Raw genomic sequence first — 27,297 nt, 5'->3', positions numbered from 1 at the left:
CTGTTGTGTAGCATGTAACAAATAGACTCTACTTGCTCTAGATTCATTTGAGAAAATCTGAATCTAAGTGGTAGTGATGCTCTTAAAATACACTGCACAGTACTGGCCATGTATCCCCGGGTCTAAGGAGTGCCCCTGAAATGTGATTTTTGGTGATGTTGGGGAAACACATAGGGATGAACTAATCAAAAATGTGTCCTTATTCTCTGAGAATAGCAGGTCAGCAGGATTCCAAGGAAGGGCTTTCAGAGCAATGGTACAGTTGGACAGTGGTATGGCAGGTATTCTGATTATGGGTAGGAGTGAATGCCTTTGCCTGCCAAATCTTAGGTGATCTTTCTATAGCATGGGATTTGGCTCTGAACAGCCTGTTTGGCTTGCAGACATGATAAAACACTAAGGGTAAGTGCTTAGCTACTTGGCTGCTCTTACTATTAGCTTCTCATAACTTCTGATCTTGAAAAATTAACATTTGTATAATAAGCAACACAGTGTGGTAACAGCAATTTAAAATTTCCAATGACTTGGAGTAACTGAAACACTTTATTTCAGGGAGAACTTGCAGCAAGAATGAATTTTATGGACAAGAATTTTGGCAGCCATTTTCAATTGTTTTAAAATTCCTGGTGAGGTGCAGGAAATTAGTTTTTTGTGAATGTCTTTTGTCCTATTCAGAAAGGGTTGTGTACTTCATGTGTCAGTTATATTTGCATTGTACAGGAGATTGGTTTTTTTATGCATTTCTTTGTAGTATATTGTTAAATATTGAAAGGCTGCATTGCTGACTGCTCAGTGTATAATCTTTTGTTGAGATTTCATTAAGAATTGTAACTAGAGGGTTATCAATTGAACCTCTGCATAATGCTCACTATATACTTTATGTATACAGAAGTATTGTCATACCCAGTCTGTAATGCGTGATTTTTGTATCCGTCACCGATAGAGGGTGTAGTCCAAATTGTATCAGAAATTACATTTCCTGTTGTTCACTGTACAAGTCTTAGTTTCTTAAAGGCAGAGAGGTGTTTATGTGGTGTTTATGTGATGAAAGATTAATTGCCTTTGGTAAAAGATCTTTGTGTGGTGATGTATAACATCTTCAAACAACTCCCCATACCCCTGACCCCCACCAAAGCTGCCCTTGCACTTATCAGAAACACTGTCCATACAATGGACATGGAGGCCTTTGTTGCCTTAACAGTAACTCATCCCCTGATAGCCTAGGAATGTGACTTGCCCGAAACATAGCCTGAGTGGAATAATATTACGGCTATAGACATTTGAAAATTTCTGCCTTGGATGGTGGCCAAGATGAAAGCTGGTTGAGGACTGAAGTCAGTCATCTTGCAACCCTATTAACAGTGGTCCTACGTGAGGCCCCTTGAGCTCCCTGGTGCAACAGCAAGCTGCAATGAGCATGTCCCTGCAAGAGAGTTCAGCAGTTCTTAGGTTGAAGGAACTAGTCAATGGGACCCACTGCTCTCAGAGTAGGAATGGAACAGAGCTGGCATATTTTGAAGTGTGTGTTCCACAGGAAGCAAGAGCTTTCAATCCTCATCTGTAAGAAACCAGGAAAGGAAAGCCAATAGCATGGCTGAGTCAAGACCTGCTTGCCAAACTGAAGGGCAAGAAGGAAATTCAAAGACAGGGAAGGAGGAAGAGGTATCCTGTAAAGAGCATGGGGACATTCTCAGTTGTGACAGGATAGGTCTGGGAAGGCCAAGGTGTCACTAAAGCTGCAAGGAGGAGGAAGGGCTTCTGTAGGCTATGAGTCACCAGGGAAGGTCAAAGTGTAACCTTCCCCACAGTGAACATGGCATCAGTGATTGTAGTAGGTGAACAGAAGGATTGCGTGCACCCTCAGAGAATTTGCAGGGGACACCTATCTGAGCGGTGTGGTTGCCACGTCCAAGGGAGAGGATGCCCTGCAGAAGGACAAGATCAAGCAGGCTCATATGCATTTAAAGATGCTCAGCAAGGCCAAGTGCAAGGTCCTGCGCCTGGGTCAAGGCAGAGCCCAGCTGAGAGATGAAGTGATTGAGGATCATGGTGCTTGAAAAGCTATACATGAGCCAGCAATGCGCACTTGCAGCCCAGAAACCAGAAAGCTAACCACATCCAGGGCTGTATCCAGAGCAGTGTGGCTAGCAGGTCAAGAGAGGTGATTCTGCCCATCTGTCCTTCCATCTTCACCCCAGAGCACTGCATTCAGTGGCATCCCCACAAGAAGAAATATGTGGTTCTGTTGGACCATGCCCTGAGAAGGGCCACAAAGAAGATACAGGGGGCTGCAGCACCTCTCCTATGAACTCAGAGAGTTGGGATTGTTCAGCCTGGAGAAGAGAAGGCTCCAGGAAGCCATTCAATACTTGTCGGAGACTTGGAAGAAAGATGGGACAGACCTATCAGTAGGGCCTGCAATAGGGACAAGGGAGAATGGTTTTAAACCAGAGGAAAGTGGATTCAGGCTATGTAAAAGGAAGAAGTCTTTTTCTGTGAGGGTGCTGAGACATTGAAACAGTTTGCCCAGAGAAGCTATAATACTCTCAATCCTTGGGAGTATTTCAGAAGAGATTGGGCTGGGCTCTGAGCATCCTGGTCTAGCTGCAGGGGCAGGTTGGATTAGAGGATCTTTACAGGTGCCTTCAAAACCAAACCATTCTGTGATTTTTGCAGTGTCTTCAATTTAGAAGCTAGAAAGAGCAGAAGAGATACAAGCCTGGAGCTAGGCAAGACATACGCTTTTAGGGGAAGGAGAGGGAAAGTGGAAATAGCACCGGGTGCTTGCAGAAGAAATGTGCTGTACATTCAGCAGTAATGTAGAGTCAGAAGTCAAAGGGCAAGAAGCATATACCTGTTTGCAAAGTGCATGAATGATGCCTAAGAAGTCTTAATGCCAGCTAGTAGCATACGGTTAGTAAAACAGAATGTTTTCCCTTTTATCTTCAATCCTTTGTTCTCTTGTACTGTCTAGTTGTTACATCATCTGCCACTCCTGGTCTCCTTGCTGGCCCTGAACTATACATGGGCCTGATGGCAGACATGGGTAGGAAAACCTTGCAGTGTCCCTGAACCACAGCACTGGCTCCCTGTGTGTCACAAAGGGTGTGCATGCCAGGATCCACAGCTCCGGTGGCACCTGTAACACAACGCTGGCAGTGTTTCCACAGAACAGCAGCTCTATTTACACTAGAGTGCCCTGAGTCTTCCCACATGTGGGAATAAATTATTGAAGAGATAAAACCAATTTACATTTAAAATAAATAAACTGCACAAGGTGAATTTAACAGCAATTTTCTGTCTCAAAATAAGATTATGGAGATAATTGACAGAAATCATTAAGCCAGCTCTGAATTAATTTTTTGTTTTAAAATTCTGTCTTAGAAATAGAGGCATGCCCAGTGATAAATAAACAGAAAAAATGGTTTTAAGGTACTGCATGTGGTTTTTAAGGGAAAATACTCTAATGAGAGGTTATCAGAAAGTAAGTTGGCTTAAAAGACTCATGGAGTAATTCCTCTGGTATGTTTTGTTCCTACAGCTATTCTAAGAGGACAACCTGCACCCACACCCTCACAATACATTACTCAAAGTTGCACTGTCAGCCGAAGAAGCTCAGTCTTCTAATGTGACTCTTACATGCAGAAGATAACGGAGGAAGCAGTGCTGCTGATTAGTATTGCAAAATGTTTATCATTACCTTTCACACTGAGTGAAGTTCAAGCAGCTGTGTAGGTTCATATGTATTTTACATATGCATCAAGTATTAAACTATTAATCCATTGTGACCTTACTATAAGGCTTTGCCTAGATTATACTTGATTTGAGTCAGCCTGGGACCTATTGTAGATTTGATGCTTTTTTCCTTTTTTTTTAAGTACCTTAATGCTCAAGGTGTGACAAAGAACTTTGAGTAAAACTGAATGCAGTGATGTAAACATAAAAGTCGTTATACAAATTGACAAAATATTTTGGTATCACTCACTTTTGGCTGCAAATATAAAAGCAATGAATGGCTTCTATATGGCTTCCATCTGACTTTAATAGCTCATTTGTTTTCATGTTCTAAAATGTTCTGGTATCTAAGAGATTAAGAGATTACTTAGTAATTAATTAAATTATATAATTTTCTAGTATAAACCTGTAGAGCTTTTTGAATTCTCATTGTATTGTCATGATCAGGACACCACCTTAAGTTAAAGTCAAAAATAGCTTGTAATAATTTGGTAGAAAGACACAAATGAGCTCTGCAGATATCCCAAATAATTTTTCTGTCTTCATTTTAATGGCTCAATCAATTCCTTTTTTTTCCCCAGTGTGATGTTCAACACATATTTTTCTCCTCATACTACAAAAAATGTTTCCAAATGGTTAATGTTTTTTGAATTACAAAAGAGAACTTGCCAAGTTTTCTTTTCCTGATGTTAGACTGCTATCCAATCCCACCCTGAAATTTGATAACCTGACAATAAATATTTTCCCCCAAAATCTCAGATCACATACTACGCTAGTTTGTATATTCTGATTTATGTGGCTGTTTCCTACTTGTGATGTACAAGATTTTTAGAGCCAAAGATCTAATACCAGGCCAAATAATTTTTATAATTACACTTCAAAGCTTGTGCAATTCTATTGTAGTGTAGTGTATTGTTACTATTGTAGTATAGCAGTATGCTGTAAGTGGGATAAAACTGCTCAAACTTTGTCTTGTTAGCAAAAGTTACCAGAGGTGGATGGAGGAGGGGTGTCACACTGCTTTTGGTGCTGAAGAATGCTGAGACCAGCCTGACTCAACTATTCAAAGTTAAACATCCTGAGGATATGAAAAGCAGAGTTTCCTGCCAGAAACTGGCATTCATGAGATGTGGCAAAGTTGGTGAGAAAGGATCCCACAAATGATAATGCTGATAACTTAGGTAAGGCTGCTGAGCTAAAGGCTGCTAAGCTGACACAGGTGACCTAGAAACATCTGGCTGACAATCACTTTATATATACGGTTTATATACTGTTAGAGCTCAGTCCCACTTTGTAATGGACACACCTCTGACACATCCCTTCCCTTTCCAGAGTGAGGGTATGAAGATTCTTCCCTTGAGTGGAAAAATCCCTCAATCCTATGATTTTTTTATGCCATTAGCATAGAGGAATTTCTTAAAATATACAATTTTTGCATAGATCAGAATTTCTGTATTCCAACAGGTAAATTAGTGACCATAATGTAAGTAATGTTGCAGGCTCTCTGAATTGGATTTAGGGCCAAAATAGAATAAAATAGTTCGTTTCTTATCTGATGTATTTACCTATTTGCAAACACATTCGGGGCTGTGTGTAGGGTAAGCAAGAGAAACCATTTTAGATTGAATCATTCAGTTAGTCTGGAGAACTAGGGAAAGGAAATGAAGGCATGCGAGTTGCCCATAACCTTCCTCTTCAGCCGATGATGTCTCCGTTTGAAAATACCCATCCAATAGTCACTCCTTCTCCAGGTTTATGTGTTTCTTTCAATGCAGAGTTGGAATGCGATTAAATTAATCCAGTTATAGTCAACAATGAAAGAAATATGGTCTTCGATGTATAGAAAACACAGTAAGGCAGGTTAGTAGCTGAAATGCAATGTAAATGAGCGGCGTGAGGGGCTGGTAAAGCAAGTCAGAGGGCAGGATACAGGGACAAGGTAATTACGAGATCTCGGCGTTAGGATACCCTGCTTTTCTTCGTATCCCCATGATGGGGTCTGGATGTGTGAAGACGAACTGAGGAGAGCAACCGGATTTAATTTACAAGGTTACTGGAAACACAGACTGTCGATCCGGTTTATGAGAGCGGCCTCGCTGCCAGCGCGCCACTCACGACAAGCAGCGCGCACGCGCCCCCATCTCGGCGCTCTGCAGCGCAGCGGGACCGGTCCCCCCCGGGCGCCCGTGGGCCGGCCCGGCCCCCCCGAAAGCCGCAATGGTTCGTCCTGGGGCAGGGCGGGTGGGCGGTCAGCGCGCCGTTCGCTTCCGGGTTGGGGTGCGGGCGGGAGCTCTGTGGTTGCTCCTCCCCGCCGGCTCTCAGGCCCGCGCGGGCGGGCGCTATGCGCAGGCTCGGCCCTTGCCTCAAGATGGCGGCGGTGGCGGATAAACAGAAGCACGAGCACGGGCGGGTGAAGATCGGGCACTACATTCTGGGGGACACGCTGGGCGTCGGCACCTTCGGGAAAGTGAAGGGTGAGCGGCGGGAGCGGGGCCACGGGGCTTTGGGCGGCCCGTCAGCGGGGCCCGGCGCCGGGAGCCCGCTCGGAGCGGGGCTTACCCGGGTGAGGTGCCGGGGTGGGACGCGAGGTCCCGCGGCGGGAAGCGGCGGCGGGGCAGAAGCAGCTTCCTCATCGGTGCTTGCGGAAATAACCACTGGGAGCTGAATGCTGCGTCTGCTAGAACAACTCTGGGCATGTCGCGGAAGTAGGGAGTCTAAGTCCGCGAGCTTCTTATACTGCATTTTGATGTTCAAGTGCGAACTCTTGATGCCCTTGTAAGGAAGGCAAGATTTCTCTCTCCGCAGAGAAATACGCGTGAAAAGATGGGTCTAGGATTGTTTATCGGTTGGTAACACAGCTGATGTGCAGATACGGAAAAACTTCATGTTTAATCTGCTTGACCAGTGGTTAACAAAGTTTTTTTTTTCAGCTCTGATTTAAAAAATTTTCCAGTGTAGGGCTATGGATGCCATACTGCTTATTTGAAGGTTAGTAGAAATAAGGTAGAAGTTAAACATGCCCTTGGTGCCATTCACCACAGATGGCAGGACTGTGCTTTAGTTCACACTGTTCCTGCTATATTGTTTTTCAGAACTTCAAATATTGGGGCAAGCAAATCAAAAACATCCTTTCTCAATTGAGTAGATCTAGGCTCAGGTTCGATTTTTTTTTTTTTTTGTTAACTTGATAGGTGCATAATAAAACCCAGCTGTTTCCCTGCTATAGATAATCCATCGTATGTGCTCTGCACAAGCTCTTTTAACTATTGACATTTGACAATATTAACATGTCAAATATTAACATATTGACATTTTTCTGAAAAAAGTTACTGATGTATAGGAAATAGGATGATATTTTGCTTTAGGAAAGCAGTAAAAATATTTTGAAAGCAGAACCCTGAGAGTCTCTTTTTCAAGGGAGGCTTATAAATCCTCTCTCCTTCTCCTCTGGCAGCTGGGTACCATTCTGGGAATTTAGTATTTCCTTGAGTAGAGAGAAAAAAAGTGATGCAGAAGAGAAGCATTCCACTCTTTCCTTATTGGAGAGACTGCATAGTTGAGGGGAGCATCAAAGATGTGTTTGTGTTTTTTTTTTTTACCCAGCACACTGCAGAAGACTTAAAATTGACACACCATCAATGTTCTAGTATGATCCTAAATTTAGGAGAGCACTGTTGCACTACTGCTTTTCTTGTTCCCATAAGATGTACTGTGTTACTTTTGTCTTGCTTCAGCTATGCTTAATAAATAACATTTTATCTATGATGCAGTGGTTTTCCTCTTGTGCACGCATTTTCTTCATTTAGTACCAGATCTGCAATTATTTTCTTGTTTTCATCATTTCCTTCTTGGGTGATATGGTTTCATCAATTGACATAAAGTGGAAAATGTGTGTTCATTTCTTAAAATTCAGTTGGGATTTACATTGAGCTCATGTAAAGTCGGGGGTCAGGCATATGGCTTTTTGAAAGTGAATGTTTTATTCTAATTGTGTGAAAAAATCAAACTGGAAAATCAGTGCTTTATTTGGTAACTGTGAAAGGTCTCCTGCTCTTGCTGTCAGATGAATTCAGGCTGCTGGTAGCTGTCACTAGTGTGATTCTGTTTAGTTTATCATTTTCACCTGGCTGTGCCACTCTGAATTAATTCTGAGTGGCTTGATTTACCTGACTGTGCTTCGATGGACAGTCACAGAGAGGGCTGTTCTTAGCCAGCATCTAGGCAAAGCTAAAATGCCACTGAAGTGAAGAGCTGAGGTGGAAGAACACTGAATCTAAACCAGTGAGACACATTCATGTTCAGACTTTACTAGAATTCAGTGTAAAACATCTAGCCCTATTTCCATCAAATTTTTTAAGCACTGCTGGTGTTTTCTGCTGAAACTAGATGGAAACTTTAATTTCCAGGTACTCTTTTTTTAAGTTAATATTACATAAAAGGAAGAGTAGTCGGGCTTCCAGTGGCCAAACTGAGAATATGAAGGATATTACTTAAGGCTCTAAATATACAAGATTTGTTCAAACTCTCCAGATCTATCAACACTCTTCTGTATAGGATGCAAACCAAGTGGTCTGGGTCAAGGCCATAGAGACCTGGAAATGGACAGTGCAGATCAGTATGGTGCCTAAGGTTGTGCAGAAAGATGGCATTGCACAGCATGAACTACTGTTGTTTAGGGTTTTTTCCCATGTTAGTGAAAACATTTGTTTAGCTCATACTCTTGAAAGACTGCTTCCTTCTGAGCTTTGGATTGGCTTTTTGGCCTGCTGCAAATTGTTTAAATTAAATGCAACATAGCCTTCATATTTTTTTCCTCTAAAAACTTAATGGCTAGTACCTGTATTTCATGTCTGCATGGCCTCATAAACAGTTTTTTTTTTCCAATTGAAGAACTGTTGAACAAGATAAGAGACTCTTCTCCTGCACTTTTACAGTTAAAAATAAGTCACTGCTGCTTTGAGATTCTGTCACTGTCATGAAAATCTTGGTGCTGTGCAAAGCCAGAGTGAAGCCTGAAGACAATTAGTATTATCAGAAAAAAAAGAAATATAGGAATATACTAGGTTCGTTTAATGAATTTCTTTTTGTTTTTTCCCAGGGGTTATTTTGAAGGACTGATAGCTAGTTGAGGATTAGGGTGCGTTCCCTTTTATAGGTAAAATTTCCATCAAGTGTTAATGCAAAGTAGCTTTCAGGAAGGTAATGCTGGCTGCTTACCTTCCGACGTGATGTTATCATCTGGGGTGATGCTTTCTCTTCTGTCCTAATGTGGAATTCAAAAGTGTCCGCAGTCTGTTACCAGTTGGTATCTGCTGTTTTACTGGTAACAGATACCTTGAACTGTATCCAGGAAAGGCTACTTGTATCTTAAAAGGCTAGATTTGTTGTCATTTCAAATGGAATTTAACAAAGGCGTACATTACTGAAGAAAATAGAGATTTAATTTGAAATATCTTAAGCAAGAGAATAGGCTTTTTTGGATCTTTTTGCATCTGCACCGAACCATAGTATGTTTTCATTACAATAATTTATTCAGAGCTGGTAGAGTTGAAGAAGCAGAAAATCTTGTTTTCTCCCAGTCAGTGAATAAAATTAAGGCTTGAGGCTCACGGTGTTGAAGGCTTTGACTGCTATAATTGGTTTCAGTCAACTGCAAATGTTACTATTTAATTACTTTGAAAGAAAAACTTGTTTTGAAAAGCTCTTTTCTTAGGTGCCTTGCATATTGAACATAGATTATAGCTAATGAATTACTTTCCAATGTCTTTCTGAGTGCTGATGGAATTCCAGTCTATGGTAGACTGACAAACCAGAAATGAAATAAAGCAGCTTGAGCATGAGATTTTATAACCCACTACATATCAGAACTGTGTATTTATATTCTAAGCTGTAGGCTTGGTCAAATATGTATGCTGTTATATGTATGTTACTTATGAAATGTACTTTGTACAGCACAGATTCATTTTTACTTGGTTTCTAAGAAGTTGTTTCGTACTAACAAAGAAAAAAAAGTTACATTTTAGCTTACTGATTAAAGGTTTTTTTTGGTTGGGTTGTTTTTGGGGTTTTTTTTGTTTGTTTGTTTTTGTTTTTTGTTTTGTTTTTTTTTTCCCAAATACTCCTGGGGTACATCAGTTCCCATTATGGGTGGGTAAAGACTTTACAGTTAGAGTAGTTGCTTTTCTAATTATAATAATTTTTTATGATGATTCTTTATTCCTGAGGGTTTGAACACAGGTGATATAATGTGTTTGCTTCCTTTGAAGCCTCCACCATTTTTGAAGAAAATAAAGGGAATGTGATTGCTTTAATTATAGGTCGATTCAAAGCAGATAATTCTCATACATTTCTAGGCACTCATCTGACCACTTTGTGGTCTCTGTAGAACTTGCTATGGATTTGAGCTTTGTCCCGCATTCCTCAGTAGTGCAAATGTGCCAGCCCAGCACTTTGTTTATTGTGGCCATTGTTAGGTAATGGTCCCTTTGAATGAGGGATGTCTTTTCGTCCTAGTCAGAGCTCTTGTGTGTTTTCAGGTACTAGAACATATCTCAGTTCAGCATTGTGATGGTTCTGCATCTTGGGTAATCTACTGTTTGGTTCCCTGCAGGAATTCAGAATTTTGTAGCTCGATGTCTTCTTGTAAGAATAAGCCTACAGATGCTTATCATTATCTTCTGTCTCTCTGCTAAGAGCTTCTTCTCACTTGCATTGGTTTTTCGCTCCGTACAGAGGCAAAAGGCAGCAGGAATGTCTTTTGTGCTGGAATGAGATTTACAGATTGATGGGTGTTTGTTTATTCTATCCGGATTATCTGTTGTGCACAGAAAGATTTTTATGGATCACTGCTGTTTAATCACAACTTCCCATGGATATATTTAAAGAAAACTTGAAGCCCAGGACCTATTTAAATTCTCTAGTGAGTATTGTGTTTAGCACAGTTCTATTACAAATGCCTATTCACGTAGACAAGGATGAGCCAGGTGGGTGTCTGGAGAATCTGGCTTGTTTTTGGAATGTAGGAATCAGGGCGGCAAATGAATGGTATTATTATAATCACTGCATCTGACAGCCATGCAGATAGGGAGGCTTCCAGTAACAGAGGTATTTACGGATGTGTTTTGGGTTTAAGAAAAGTATTCTGGTGGACTTTGCTGTGACTATTCCCAATAGCACTTGCAACGTTAAAGAGTTTAAGAGAGATAACTGACTGTGAAATAGTTTACACTTTTTAGTTCCTCTGTTTAAGAAACAGTGAAACTGTCCTTAGTTTCTTCTCCACTTCTAGGAATGCATTAGGTTGCATTTTTGCGTTGTTTTTTGTTGTTTCTGTTCTGTTTTTTGTGCATTTCATGTTGCATTTGTCACTTATTTAAATAGAATAAAACTCTGGTGTTAACTGACTGAGGAGCTGTCAGACTGTTCCAAGGACAGATACATTTTTGTAAGTAAACTGATCAGGTACTTATAGTGGTAATTCAGAGCAATGGCTGAAGAGGGCTTCTTGAGGGAGCAATAGGAGTGATCCTTGCGGATGAAGTAGAAGAGATACAAGGAAACATGTTTGAATCGGTTGCCGAGTGAGCCTAAAGCTTAGAGCAACTTACACAGTGAGAGAAAATGCTCTCTCTAATGAGCAAGGAGGTTTTGGGATATGCTTTGTTTCTTTGGTTTTTGTGGGTTTTTTTAAACCAATATTGCAAAAGATGTTATGCTGCAAGACTTCTGCTGGTTCGGTTTAAGGAGTTTCTTACATATATGCATCTTTTAATTATAGAATTGTGGGAGAAATTGCAGTAGGGCTGAAGAAATTCCATACCATCTGGTTTTCAACTTCCCCAAACATAATGGGGATATGTGGAATGTTAGTGTCTTAACTTGGCTACATTGAAAAAGGAGAAATAATGTCTTAACTGATCAAGATAAAACCTGGACTAAATACTTCCTTGTTTCTTGCAGTTGGAAAACATGAGTTAACTGGGCATAAAGTTGCTGTGAAGATCCTGAATCGACAGAAAATTCGCAGCCTTGATGTTGTAGGCAAAATCCGCAGGGAGATTCAGAACCTCAAACTCTTCAGGCATCCTCATATAATTAAGCTGTAAGTTTTGCGTACTGTAATCAAACTTACTTAGCCAGTAATCTCTTTTTGCTCTCACTCATCTGAAACACATTTAAAGGACAGTTCTGCAAATGGTATCTTGTAAGAAATGTTGCCAGCTTCAAAGTATGCAGCTGTGATCTCTGCAATGTGTTTTCACAAAGCTGATCTTTACTGCAGGCTGGTGAATTTCTATTAGATCTTTGCTTAGAAATTCTTCGGACAGGTATATGAAAGGTAATGTCATGACAGATATTTCTGGTAGCAGTCATCTCTGAGTTTAGTGGCTACTTCATTTTTCTTTTCCTGTTTATGCTTGATCTTTTTTTTTCTGCATGGAAAATGAGTTACTAAGAACAAGAGTGTAAAGGTCATTTCTATAGTAAGTTTATTCTGTTTTCTCAAAATGTTTTTAGTGATGTGCTTGGTCAGTGATACATGTTTTTTCAGTGTAGGTGGAGCTCTGCAACATTTTCCTGAATTAACAATGTAAAGTTTGAAAAATGTAATTGCTATTTCAGAAATTTTCATTGTAGTGGCTACCCTTTGTCTAAATGTGGTATCTGATTACATCTCTTAGTTGATCAATAGTTCGTCAGTGGATTTCAGAGAACAGCTATGGCCCAGAGTAGACCCCTTTTGTCTTGTCTATGGTGATAAATTATAAGTAACGTTGATTTTCTTTGACTCTTAATTTCCTGTTAAGATAATCTGCACTTCCAGAGTATGAGTGACTTCCACTGTCTTAGTCATAGTGTGGGTGTTCTTTTTATTGGTAGAATCTTGTCTAAAGACCCCACTGGCAGATGCCGTATCTCTGCATTCCCTTTAATTCAGCAACAGCTGTTACACTAAAGCTAAATTACATTATATAAGGTCAACTCAACTTCCTCAGTGGGCTAGTTTTCAGAAGACTGTTGAGCTGATTGTCAGCAAAATTGCTAGTGCTCTCAGTTAATCTGTGAATGAGTCCAAAGGGCATACTTATAGCCATAACAGAATAGGAGGTGTCAGTGCACCTAGTGACATACCAGGATGAAAGAGGAATGTGTGCTTGTACTGTTGCTAAACTAAATACAGTTTTGCAGATTTCAGATGACAGTTTCTTTCTCAGGGAATCACAGGGAAATTTTTTTCTTTTGCATGTGGAATGCTCCTAAAGGGAACAAATTGAACAATTTTTTGGTAAGCATAAGGTAGAAAAATCAAAATCTCTTAAATTCTGATTTTATCCTTAAACTTGTTATTTCAATGCTTCAAAGCTATGTTTTTAAAATCTAGTTGAAATAGATTGATAGAAATATAATAACCAGAGATCACTACTCTTAAGTATTGGTATTCATCATTATTAAGAGGAATTTTTTCCTAGTCTCTAAGTACACTTTTTCATTTATGGCAAGTGAATTTCTTTGCATGTTAATGTTGAAAAGTGTATTTTTTGCATCACTAGCAAAGTCCTTTTTCACTGGATCAAACTGTTGATGCGGCAGCACTGTAAACAGTCTTACAGAAATCACTCTGAAAGAACAAGGACTAGTATTCCTGACAGGGGTTACAAATTTCCTGCTAGTCTTTAAAATGGTTGCATCACACAGTGAAAGTAGAGTAAAAAGCTTCTGAAACATATTGTCATTCCAGTAGCTATAGATTAATAACTGTTTTAAAGCATATTTTTATCTGATTATTTGTATGACTTTGGTTTTAACTAAATGTAACTAGTGTTTTACTGATTATGTAGAGTAAAATATACTTTCTCTTATTAGGTACCAGGTCATCAGTACACCCACTGACATTTTCATGGTGATGGAATATGTTTCAGGAGGAGAACTGTTTGATTATATCTGTAAAAATGGAAGGGTAAGAAGTAATCCAGCTCTGCAGATCAGTGGCTTGCATTCTGTTATTGCATTTGCAACTTTTCTGTGTCACGCTGCATTGACGGGACAGACTTCTGGGTATCTTTGTCAGAATGGTACAATTAAAAGTTTTCTTTTCTCAAAAGAACACTATGATTAGTGTAGCACAGGATTTATGATTAGCATGTATAGGATTTCTATGAGCTGAATGAATGTACTATAATTTATAAGTAGTGTAGTACAGAATTTTTACACAACCCGACTTGGGATATCTACTCACCTAGACTCTCTGTAGATCTGGTCACATCTTAATATTTATTTGCTGTATCCATGTAACAACCACATTCTAGCCTTGACAATCATAGGGATGAACACAAGTCACTTAGTTCTTAGAGAAAGCCAAGGATGACGAAGGCATCTGTGGCTACTGAGAAGTCATGGGTTTCATTCCCATTTAGGTCTGATAACTGTGCTCTGGCTGCTGTTGCAGTTCCATATACCGTGACAGAATCATCATCCTTGGCTCTGTGCCTTGGAACTAAAGGTTGGTAGGGAAGCAGATAATCAGCCTGGCACCTGGGAATCTTGAGACTGGTAGGGAGGGAAAGAAGAAAACTGGTTTGTCTATTTGCTTCACTGACCTCCAGGGCCTGATAATGAGGGAAGGGGCATGGACACATGACTTGCATGGTCACAGAATGGCTGCTTGCCTCACAAAGTGGCTTTAATTGTTAGGGGCTGAGACCAAGGGGTACTGGTTACACCTTGTTAAATGTGGATGTGTTTTCTTTTATTCAGTTTTAATTTTGCTGCTGTCAAGTAGAATATATTTTATGACTGCTTTTTTTCTGGAAGTACAAATGTTTATATGTTAACATGTTTCAAATCTTTATGTGTGACTTCATCATAGCATTCTTGCTTTCTACTAATCTTTTAGTTTACAATGGCTGGGAATAAACCAGACGAATATGTACCCAGTTGGAGTAGCTGACACCTACTACATCTCATTACTGGAAAGCTACCATTGTGCCCTTATTACCGTCTTCTAGTAGAACAGATTGTGTGAAGGATGTGAAGTCACTTTTTACAGACTATTTGGATATATGGCGTACTTCAGTTACTGGGACAAACGGATGTGGATTACAGGTCTTTGTAGGAAATTCCCACCCGTGTCTGCTGTTTGGGACTAGCTGCTGATAGCATAAATAGCATCTGAAATTTATAATTTCTGTGCTGCATTTCAGCAGCTTTTGCCACCTTATATCTTGTGCTCTGCTTGAACGTCAAAGTTTGTTGATAATTCCAGCTAGACAAAGTTAAATATTTGAGAAAAAATATTTCTAGTTAATGAGTAAGTAACATCTGCCAAACCCAATTTCAAAATTGTGATTAAGAACTTTCAGTGACTTTCTGAGTAGGTGGGTATGTTTTGTTTGCATCACTTTAGAGCTGTGGTAAAAAAAAATATGATATAAGATATGAAGCTGCTTGCTACAAGTTCTGATAATCTCCTGTGTAAATTATCAAATGATAACTATAATTTATAAGTTTAGATCATGGGAAGTAAAAATGAAGAACAAGTTAGCTTCCACTGTCTCTTAATTATTTAAAATCTCTGTCTTTTAGCTTGATGAGAAGGAAAGTAGACGTCTGTTTCAGCAGATCCTTTCTGGTGTGGATTACTGTCACAGGCACATGGTAGTACATAGAGATCTGAAGCCTGAAAATGTGCTTCTTGATGCACACATGAATGCTAAGATAGCTGACTTTGGTAAGTATTGCATTATTTTTCTATCTGATTGCATTTCTGGTGTTAGATCCTGTTCATAACAAAAGGAAGTACTAAATAAAGTATGTATACTTTAATATCCTGGTGGTGGGATACAACAGAAGAACATGAAGAAAATAGATACAAAGCAAAATGATATTTTTGCACATTTATTAAACTTGTTTTCATCTCAAGCTTTCTTGCTTTCTTTTGAGGGCTTTTCTGTGACTAGCTGAAATTGTGAACTGATTAGTTTGGCCTCACTTAACAATATTTTCTCTAAAATGCTAAGTAGACTTAGTTTCTGACCTTTCTTCTTCAAATCTCACTCCTTGTCTGTTTCACCATTCGTAAAATGTAGGTGCTTAGCTCTCTTGGAAGAACCATGCAGGGGCAGTTCATCTTTAAGAAGCTACAGTGCTATAAAAAATACACCAGTCCTCCTGATTTGTTTATGCCAGCTGTTTATGACACAGCTGCAGAGAAGCCTTGAAGCTAGTTTTGGAACCGTATGAGTCAGGAAACCTACCGGATAAGCATAGTAATGTATCCATACTGCTGTGTCATGACAGATCTCTTGTAGATACAGTGGATAATGTAAACATACATAAACCTGCTTATGTAAGTCTCCAGTGAAAGTTGTTAGATAATGCTGAGTATTCTAAGTATGTTTTAAAAGTATGATGTTCAGCTGTGGGGGAATCATACTGGTTTCTCATGTGAAGAAAATTATTTAGGTGAAATGGCTCACATGGTGAAGAAATTAAGTATGGTAACTTAGCATCAGCAAAACTGTAGCACTCAATCATGAGTGGTGTATTAAACAAGAGCTTAATAAAAGCTTTTGTATGTTAGAATATGAAAGCTAGCCAAGCTGTACTCTTTCCTCTCCATACTCCCTGCTGACCCATAAAAGGGTATAATTCTTTCTTGGAGACTGAGGTCTTTGTAGTCTTGATCATGCAGCCTCACTGAGGAAACAGAAGAAATTTTCTACAGCTGTTAGACTATACTGAGTGCTGGTGAATGCAGGTGGCCTAGTTCTAAAGCACACTTCTGTTGCTTACAGAGTATCTGAAAAGCAAACTAAAGTGCAGTGATGCAGGAACCAGGTATATAGTGTAGTAGTGTAAATTGTGGTAAAGTTATGTTTACTTCTCAGTTCCCTTCTTCTGTGTAACCTCTCGATAGAATGTTAGGGAATTCTGTGGTAACTTTTCCCACTTTGGCATTTTAGAAGTAAATGAGGTTTTTAGTACTTTCTTGTTAATGACCAAAATCCTATCTTGCTATTCTGCTTCATCTCCCTTAGAGCAACTTTGTACTCTGTCATGCCTGTGTCATCCAGATTTAACTATCTACTTCTAGTCTAGGGATGAATATGTTCTCAAATATCTCTAGGCTGTGGGCAATAATGGATTGATGTTACTCAGATTTCTGGTAAAATATATGGAGGATTATGTGGCATGCTCATATATACAGTCCGTAATTCCAAACAATATTATTTCTTAACTGGAATAAACTTGTTAATTTTCTAATTTGAATCACTAGTGGTTTGTTCTAGGTGGTATATGCAGTGTGAAATAATTTTGCTCCCTGAATTTTTAGTAGTTACTCTTATACACTTTCAGGTCTATCAAATATGATGTCAGATGGAGAATTTTTAAGAACAAGCTGTGGTTCCCCTAACTATGCTGCACCAGAAGTAATTTCTGGAAGGTAGTTTCTTTTCTATTGGATACACGTATGCATGTACTTCAGTCATATTGCTGTTTGATTCTAAAGAGTACAAAACTAATTCACTTGACAAACTTGATGCTGAGAAGCTGAGGGCTGTTAGTTGTATTGATAATTTTTAAAATGTTTAAAGCTTCTGTGAATTAGCTTTGGATAGTTTCTGTAAGGTAGAGGTGATGTCTAATGCCCCAAATCCATTGTGTACACTCTGCCTGAATTGCTTTAAAAATCTCATTTACAACTCAGATCTTGGAAGCTGAGGTGCAGAGTTACAGGCAGAGTCTGCTATGAAGTAGCGGTGAAATATCTGCTGCAGGATAGATAATAATTTTGGAGGTAACTTCGCTTTTTGAAAACTATGATTGTCAAGTCTGCTTTCGGCTACCTACCCTAATATTGCCTCCTGTTGACTGGAGGCCAAATGTCTGTTTTACTCTGGCAGTGGCGCAGTCTACGTGACATGTTCTAGTATATGGACTTGTCTTAAACTTTTCAGCCACTATTTGGGGGAGAGCTGATTTTGCACAGATTGCTCTAAAACACTGATAAAAATATGTAACATGGGCTTTCTTAGTAGTAGATGCATGGTTTTTTTTTGTTTGCCATTGTGTGAAATTGCACTGTGGATTATTGTTACATATTAGAGAGGAAAGACTGTACTTGTGCCCTGTTAAATATTAGAAAGGGAAGAGTATTGAAGTTCAAGGGAGGCATGGCATAGAACTGAAATGGTATTGTGCTTGCAAAATCAATTGTTCTCAGTTCATGTGCTTTTAATTCCTGTGATACAATGAAAAAATGAGAGAAAACATATTTAAATGTATTAAAACACAAATTACTAATAGTTTTGGGGTTTTTTTCCGCAGGTTGTATGCAGGTCCAGAAGTAGATATTTGGAGCAGTGGGGTTATTCTCTATGCTTTGTTATGTGGAACACTTCCATTTGATGATGATCATGTGCCAACCCTTTTTAAGAAGATTTGTGATGGTATCTTTTATACCCCTCAGTACCTGAATCCATCTGTAATCAGTCTTTTGAAACACATGCTGCAAGTGGATCCAATGAAGAGAGCAACAATCAGAGACATCAGGTAAAACACTTGCTGATGTCTGATCACAAGATGCTGGAATTACAGTAGCGCAAATATGCAGAACAAAGAAATTATCTATACAGCTTGTCCTTGTTTTCTAGACTGAGATGAAAAATTCAGCTTCTGATGGCTTGGTTTTAGCTCTGATTGTGCTGATCTGCAGTGGACAATGGAGGTCATAGTAAAAAAATTATTTATATTATATTTAGAAGTTCTGAAACACTCTAGGTTTAAGACAACCATAGCAAAGCTGTGTACTTGCATAATGGTTTGTAAAAATTGCACTATATAGATTTCTCTGAGGGAAGAAAATTGTCTTTGCTGTTAGGAACCAGTGCTCTCTACTGTAAAAGTCTGAGGAAACTCTTTAATCTGATAACTGCTGCTTTTAGTCATATTTCTTCAGGCTCTGGAAAGTTGTTTGTTAAGACTGTGAGTATTCTGCATGTAAGGCAACAATTTCTAGCTTCAAAGCACTGGCATGAATTTGTGTATGAATGGTAATCACTTCACCAAGTACTGATAAATTAAAGTTTGTACATAGAGAGAAGCATCGTGGGCTCCAGACTCCAAGAGATGATTCTGGAGAAGTCGATTTTGTTGACAGATGTGCATTGGATCGAATTTAAAAAAAGGTGGCTGAGAGAAACGTACTTTATGCAGCAGCTTAATTTGCTTCACAAGAAGCTCTAAGGATACTATCATAGTGAAAATGCTGTTCCTTTTAGAGTCAGAAATTAGGAAATCAGCAATGTTTGTTTTCTCAGTGAAACAAAAATGTGGCACACTTATCCTTATTATTCATTACAATGGGAAGTACTTCCTTTCAGAGATGAAAGCAGTATGAGAACTAAGTGTTGTTAAACGTTTTTGAGTGGTTGGGGACTTAACTTACCTCAGTTATGTTAAATAGTGTGTGGTTACACAGATGTTGGAAAATGTTGGTTACAGAACACAGATGGAATTTGAATCTGAAGCACCTCTGTCCTGCTACCCTATGATGTGTCGCCTCACAGTTTAAAGGACAAACTGAGTTTAATTGAGTATCTTAATTCTTGTAGGGGTTTTATGTATGTGCATGCAAGTTAACCGTGTTTTGAATTTGTACTGAAAATAATCAGTCTTGATAATGGGTGGGTGTTGTAGCTACTGCTGAGCAGGGCTTGCACAGAGCCAAAGTCTGTTCTGCTTCTTACACTGTCTGAACAGAGGAGGCTGGGGTTGCATGAAGAATTGTGAGGGGACACTGCTGGAGCAGCTGACCCCAACTGAAAACAGGCATATTCCATATCATATGCCTGCAGTACCATACTTGCATTCAGGCATACTTGCCTACCATACTCTGCAGTAAAAATAAGAGGAAGGCTGATAAGGCTGGCCTGCTGGTCATCAGATATTTTGTGATGAGCAATTGTTTTTATCTGCATTGCTTGTTTTTCTTGGGTTTCCTTGTCACCTCTCGTGATTTTTGGATTTTTTTCCCTTAAATTTTTTTAAAAGAAGTTTCTAATTATTAAACTTTTTTTATCTCAACCTGGAAGTTTTTTGCACTTCTACTCTTCTGATTCTGCCCTTCATCCCACTGGAGAGGACCAAGAAATTATTTGCAATTGGCAAGTGTGGTGCTTAGTTACTGACTGGGGTTAAACTGTAGCAGTTCTGTTTTGACACCCAGTGTGGGGATTGAAGGTGTTCAGATAATAACAGGTTTGAACAGAGCAAATTAGATAAGATAATTGTAAATTCTGTCTGTCTAATGGTTTTTGGTCAGAATATTGATTTTTCTGTTCTCAATATTGATTTATCTGATCTCTTCCACGTTCCATTTTTTGCTGTACATGTTGAAAATTTGGGTTGTTTTTTGAAATTTGCTGTGCTTTGTGGTTTTTTTTCTTATTTTTCTTTTTTCTTGTATTAGAACATTCGCCTTGAGCTTAATCTGCTATTTGGGTTCTGTACTGAAGCTGTTACTGACCTTTGGGTACTATCTCAGGGAGACAATTAACAATTATACATCTTTGTCCAAGTTTTTTTTTTTTTCTGTGGGACAGATACAGAAGGGCACTTCCACTGCATTCTTCTCTGATGTTTTCTTCCCCATTCCCATAACTTTAGTATCTTGGACATCCTTGGCAGTCAAAATATTTCTACTGGTATTTCTTAGGAGCATAGTTTAGGCTTTTTGGAAGATTAACAAGGTATTTTGGATCATCTCCGAGGCCTCACCGCAGTGTGGTTACGGGTGGTAATGCATGCGGGTGAAAATATGCAGGTAGGACATCAAAGAAGTGTCAATTTATCATGAAGTGATAGAATGTTTGAAAGAAAGATGCTGTTGAAAGGAGGCCTGGGTTTTACCACTGTGCTGGGACCTGGCCTGCTCCTATTGAGCAGTGTTCAGTACTAATCAGCACCCTCAAGGAGAGGGGATTTGTGGGTCTGAAAATGTCAAGAGGCACTTTGGCTAAGCCAGAAACCCAGCTTTCAACTATATCACTTGCTCCTATATTAAAAATAAAAAAAACAAAGCAAAAGTAATCTTATTCAGTAAAGGAATGAAGAAATTTCTAGGAGGGAACAGGAGAGGGAATAAGAAGGATCAGCCCTTTCTGCAGTAGAACAGTCACAAGAATAGGAGGAGGAAGGGACTGAAATAATAAATGAGATAGTAACCACCTGATTCTTAACCCTAAGCAATTTGTGAGATAGCAAAAACTTTTTTTCAGTTTCCTGCAAAATGTCTAGTAAAATCTTGTGCAGGCAGTGATTACTTTATGAACTGTTTTATTGTCTGTGTTACAAAGGGTCTTGGACTGGCAACCATTATTCTTTCTTCCAGCACTGATTAAAATTAATTTTATATTTTAAAGGAATTTCCCGTTTAAAATGTTTTCTTTACTTACATATACTCAGATTTTTTTTAAATTTTTAAACCTAGGGAACATGAATGGTTTAAGCAGGATCTTCCAAAATACTTGTTTCCTGAAGACCCATCATATAGCTCTACCATGATTGATGATGAAGCCTTAAAAGAAGTGTGTGAGAAGTTTGAATGCACTGAAGAGGAAGTGCTAAGTTGTCTGTACAGCCGAAATCATCAGGACCCTCTAGCTGTTGCTTACCACCTCATTATAGATAACAGAAGAATAATGAACGAGGCCAAAGACTTCTACTTGGCAACAAGTCCACCAGATTCTTTTCTGGATGATCACCACCTGTCTCGCCCTCACCCTGAACGAGTGCCATTTTTAGTAGCTGAAGCACCACGTCCTCGCCACACCCTTGATGAGCTGAACCCACAGAAGTCAAAACACCAAGGTGTCAGGCGGGCTAAGTGGCACTTGGGAATCCGGAGTCAGAGTCGACCAAATGATATCATGGCTGAAGTTTGTCGAGCAATCAAACAACTCGATTATGAATGGAAGGTAACAAAATAGAAGACCTTTACAGCAGCAGTGCATTTTGGTTTGAGCTGTTTAGTTACACAGCTGAGACATCTGAAACTGTTTTCGTGTTCTGGCACTAATCTCATGTGCCTGTCCTGTCAGAAGGGTTTTGGGGGGAGACTGTACGTGCTTACAGGAAGAAGAATCATGCTAGTTTTCTGTTGGGGTGTAGGAATATATTTCTCTTGGCTAAACCCCCTGTCCCCCCAACAACCCTCAAATCCAACAGGTAATGGAAATCTGAAGTCACTTGATAAGTACTAGTGAGTTGAAAGGACAAAAAAACACCGCAGTGATTCTCAAGCAGTTCTGGTTAACTGACTCAAATCTCTTTCATACTAGGTTGTAAATCCGTATTATCTGCGTGTTCGGAGGAAGAATCCAGTAACAAGTGCATATTCCAAAATGAGTCTCCAGTTGTATCAGGTGGACAGCAGAACATACTTACTGGATTTCCGTAGTATTGATGGTATGTGAAGAGTTACTTGAGTTAATTGTGTTGTATGGGAAATCATTCTACTTGTAATCATGTCTTTAGAAGTGAAGTAAGTGTTGCCCTTTTTTATTTTAAACCAATCTAACCTGTATTAGTGTTTCCTTATTCCTTCCTGGACTAGTGTTCTTGTGATGCATGCTTACGTGCTGCATCCCTTAAACAATTGCTTTTATGCTGTATCAGCTTCTGAGGAGCTCCATTTTGTGTCTGCATCAGAACTAATACCGGAAGTGCAAAAGACTTTGTTGGAGGTGAGGTTGGGACCAACTTAAGCTGCCTTTGGAGCCTCACCCCAAATTTAAACATTAATTTAGGTCTGAAGTAAGCATGTGAACAGTGTTTTCTGAATGCAGATGCTAATAAATTATCACAAAACACAAATAATATATAAATACCCAAAAGAGAACGAAAATAGAATAAAAAGAAAGTAGATGATAGAAAAAAATCTGGAAACGGCTATTGAACTTAATCTTATGACGCTGACCTAGTTTTGTTTTGAGTAACCTAAATTGAACAATTAGCTGTTGAAATAAGTTCATGAAAAATACAATTACAGTAATTTCACGACCACAAGGCGCACCGGACTATAAGGCGCACCCCCTGGGAGTCGGCAAAATTCGCAACTTTGTAGATCAGATAAGGCGCACTGGACTATAGGGCGCACTTTTTTTTTTGCAGCGAGGCTCCGCCCCCAGCTCCCTCCGCACGGTTGCTGGCCGAGGCTCCGCCTCAAGCCGGCAGCCATTGGCCTTGGGGCCCGCCTGTACCCGGCAGGGGCTGTGCCGCGGGCCCCCAAGCCCGGCTGTATCCGGCGGGGCCGGAGCGTGGCCGCCACCCCTCTGTGCCGTCTCTACGGGGCTGGGCTATGACCGCCGCCCCTCTGTGCCGTCTCTACGGGGCCGGGGGGTGCCTGTGTAGGGGCTGTGCTGCCTGCACGGGGCTGGGAGGTGCCTCTAGAGGCGCCGTGCCGCCTGCATGGGGCCGGGGCGTGCCTGTGTAGGGGCCGTGCTGCCTGCACGGGGCCCGGGCGTGCCTGTGTAGGGGCCGTCCCGCCTGCACGGGGCCGGGGCGTGCCTGTGTAGGGGCGGCTCCGCCTCCACGGGGCCGGGGGGTGCCTGTGTAGGGGCCATGCCGCCTGCACGGGGCCGGAGGGTGCCTCTAGAGGGGCCGTGCCGCCTGCACGGGGCCGGGGGGTGCCTCTAGAGGGGCCGTGCCGCCTGCATGGGGCCAGGGCGTGCCTGTGTAGGGGCGGCTCCGCCTCCACGGGGCTGGGGGTGCCTGTGTAGAGGCGGCTCCGCCTCCACGGGGCCAGGGCGTGCCTCTGGAGGGGCGGCTCCACCTCCACAGGGCCGGGGCGTGCCTGCCGCTGCTCCGCCTCCACAGGGCCAGGGTGTGCCCGCTGCTGCTTCGCCCCGCCTCCACCTGGCAGCCGTGGCCCTGCCAGCTTTCCCCGTGGCTCGCAGCTCTCACTTCCGGGTAGGCAAATTTTTTGAACTTTGTCCATCAGATAAGGCGCACCGGACTATAAGGCGCACTTCCGGGTTCTGGGGAAAATTTTAGTCAAAAGGGTGCGCCTTATAGTCGTGAAATTACTGTAGTATTGGTCTGAACTAGACTGTAAATGCAGTTTACATCTGTTTACAACTGTACAGTTACAATTGTAACTGTTACAGTTTACAGCTATACAGGAGTACAGTTCAGAGTACAGAAAGAATTAGCATAAGAATATTTGCTGTTGTGCTACTGTGTATACAAGCTTTAATTTTGTATCGAATACAGCTTGCAAAAGCTGTTTCTTTATTAATCACAATTTTAAAAGACAAGATTTAGAAGTGTGAGAAAGGGAAGATACTTGTTCTTCCTAGAACTGATTTGATACTGATACCAAATTTTTCTCTTTTCTTCCCTTGTTCCCAGATGAAATTACTGAAGCGAAGTCTGGGACTGCAACTCCACAGAGGTCAGGTTCTGTGAGCAACTATAGGTCTTGTCAAAAAGATTCAGATGCTGATGCTCAAGGAAAATCTGCAGATACATCCCTTACCTCATCAGTGAACTCTTCGCTTGACTCTTCCACCGCTGATGTAACTCCAAGACCAGGGAGTCATACAATAGAGTTTTTTGAGATGTGTGCAAATCTTATTAAACTACTAGCACAGTAATTTTGAAGATGGGCTTATTTCTTTTACAGCAATAAGCATGCCTAAATCATAGTCAGATGCTTCCAATTATAATCAAGTGAAATTACCTAAGGCGCTGAAAAAGCTAGCCACAGAATGCAACTTGCATGGGGATTAAAATTATTATGGGCAGTTAACATATATTATTTTGAACTTAGAGTGAATTCTGATTGCCTGCTGTCCAATAGCATAACACAGGTACAGGTAATAACATGCCCTTTGGGTAATGTTTGTAACATTTTACCTTGAGTGCAAAATAGCTGCCTATAACATTTAAGCTAGATGGACCTCCTTGTTTTTTTTCTCTGGTTATACATATATCTGATGCACTGTAAGTTAACACACAAATACTAGTTCAGTGATCTCAGTGTGATTTGTTGGTCACCCTCTACAGTTGTGACTGAGAACAATCAGCATCTCCTAACATTAATGTGTTAAAACTGCGATGTTTCTTCACCCTTATTTGACAGAAAATAATAAAGAATGCTTTAATATGTTACAATGTACTTCTTTTATCAAAAAATTACTAAATGCATGCAAATCCAGCCACTTGGAAATGCATGTAGGTGCTCTGTAATGAACTGAGGGTGAAAATTCTGTGGACAGTGAGTAGAAGATTGAGTCCATAACAATGGCAGGAGACTTAATGCTGAGAAGGTGTGGCATCCCACGGACTAAACCAAAATGTTGTTTTGAGGAGAAACTGAGGAAGCTCCTGGTCCGAGCATGTTATCTTAGTGCAGTAGCTCCCCACTGCTACTGCAGGCTGAGAATCCTTTTCCTTAGAAACATTCCCTGTAGTTAAAAGCAGAGCCTGAGGGCTGATTCATGCTGTTCCAGAATCTGAAATTTACAGGTTTTTAACATATAGGTTAATAGTTTGATACAGCTGGTTACCCTGTTAACTTAGGATGTACTGTGTAGTATTCGGTTTGAAGTGAAAACTACACATACAGGTTTCTAGTTTTTCCCAGGTGACCATTATAGAAAACTTCGCTATTTAATGTAACTGAATTAAAGAGTCTTAACTTTTCAGTTGAGCATTGAAAACTGATCATGACAATTTGAGTGCTAGAGTTTTAATGGTAGATTACAATTACCCATAATAAAAGTTCTTTTGCATTTATGGTTTTTGAAGCCTATCAGGAAAAATCCTGAACTTCATAGGTTAAAATCACAGGTAGTATTTGCATGAAAAACCTTTAGTCTCTTTATACTGGATATAATTAGCCATGGTTCCATTTTCACTTGGCACTTAGACATAAGCAGTCATAAAATACTTAGTTTTGTATTCAAGACTAAATGCTCACTTCAGAATAATATTCATGACCTACATAGTTTCAAAGGTTGCTCCCGCAGGATGAGGCTGGAACTCCAGGCATTACTATGAACAGTGCAACCTGGACTCTTCAATGGATGGAAATTCTTGCCAATGGCTGAGATTTTTATCCATGGAAGGTGTTAGCTACAGACACAAAAACAGTTTAAAGCCTGCCCAGCTGGCTGCAGCCCAGAAGTTCACATGCACAGAATCTGAAGAAACGTAAGGCTGCTCTTAAACCCTTGAACTGCTGTAACTGTTCTGAACTGGGTGATTGTGAGATCTGTCTAATACGTGGGTGCAAGTTACAATTTAATTTCTTTATCCTCATGTGTCACAGATGGTCCCTGTAGGGGCATTGGCTGTATCCTTGTACCTTAAAATGGAAGATTCTTCAAAGTGGAAGTTAGTATTTGAAGTTGAAACCCCAAACTTTAAGATGCCAATGTGAGGGACCAGCTGCAAATCCTACAAAAAAGTCTGTCTTTAATGTTAGAAGAATTGCGTTCCAATGTACAGAATAAATCAATGTGTTCTTTTTTGTTAACCTTTCTTTTGGAATTATTAAGTGTTGCACTTGTATAAACACTACAAACGCACAGGTTTTTAAATTGTAATTCCTCATCTGGAGTGGGTTTGGGATCACTTGCATATATTAAACTATTTGTAAATGCTCTCTCTTCCTTGTAATGCTTACAACACATGCAAGGTGTAAAGATGCAAAATAGTTCTTAATTTTATATACTTTTTTGGCCCTCTTGTGCTTTAAGACAACCCTGGTTTTTCCTTAGTTTTGGTATCAGGAAGTTAAAGCAAATTTCTGGCAGAAGTGTACAATATATGTAGTTGTAAATAAAAGTACATTTTTATGGTAGATCAATTTTGATGGCCAAAGGTTTTCTGATTGAATTGAGATTTTTCTAGGGAAGGGGAGGGGTAGAAAGGGCACTAACAACCGCGTTGAACCCAGTTGCCTGTTGTGTGACTTTCCTATGCTTCTGTGATTTTCCTGTTGAAATTGCTTTCTTCACGTGTTCCTACTGATCTTGCAGACCTTTAGCATTGCACTAGAAGCTGCCAATAGGCTGTGAAATGAAACTTCACTAAGAGAGCTGCCAGAGTTGTAAGGCAGCTTATGCAGATACACAAACTGGTAAAGTGTGTTACTCTGTATTCCCAAGCTTAGTCCTGTTGGAGTACAATGAGTTACCTTGTCTTTGTGTTGTAATTTTTTCAGTAACGTGGATGAACCTGGGCTGCCCATGTGCAAGACAACTCACTAGGTAATGGATAAAAATTCATCTTGGTGGTGCAATATGAAGAAAGAAAACCTTTCATGTTTGTCTTGTTATGAATGTTTAATACAAACTTTGAGCTAAATTTTATTTTACCAGTTGATTACCATTGTAAGATACGAAGTCCTGTTCTTTAAAAAAGATGTGCCTACTTCCTGTTAATTTCTTTTGACAAAGCTGAATGGCAAAAATGCTTGTTTCTAACTGTACAACTTTTTAAACTTTCAAAACTAAAAACTAAGTAAACATGAAATACTGAACCATCTTGTTT

General features: G+C 40.0%; 1 protein-coding gene across 1 annotated transcript; it reads left to right on the top strand.

Annotated features, from left to right (window-relative positions):
* The first annotated feature begins 6,008 nt into the window (after positions 1-6,008).
* PRKAA1 (protein kinase AMP-activated catalytic subunit alpha 1) lies at positions 6,009-27,286 on the top strand. Its single transcript, XM_033085802.2, has 9 exons — positions 6,009-6,209; positions 11,695-11,836; positions 13,600-13,693; positions 15,319-15,463; positions 17,092-17,179; positions 18,064-18,288; positions 21,227-21,713; positions 22,077-22,203; positions 24,148-27,286. The coding sequence occupies exons 1-9, from the start codon at positions 6,077-6,079 to the stop codon at positions 24,390-24,392; spliced, it is 1,686 nt and encodes a 561-aa protein (XP_032941693.1). The 5' UTR covers positions 6,009-6,076; the 3' UTR covers positions 24,393-27,286.
* The last annotated feature ends 11 nt before the right edge of the window (positions 27,287-27,297 follow it).

The sequence above is a fragment of the Catharus ustulatus genome, chromosome Z, assembly GCF_009819885.2.
Source record: "Catharus ustulatus isolate bCatUst1 chromosome Z, bCatUst1.pri.v2, whole genome shotgun sequence".
NCBI classification, from domain to species: Eukaryota; Metazoa; Chordata; class Aves; order Passeriformes; family Turdidae; genus Catharus; species Catharus ustulatus.
This window is presented reverse-complemented; position numbering and strand designations above follow the sequence as displayed.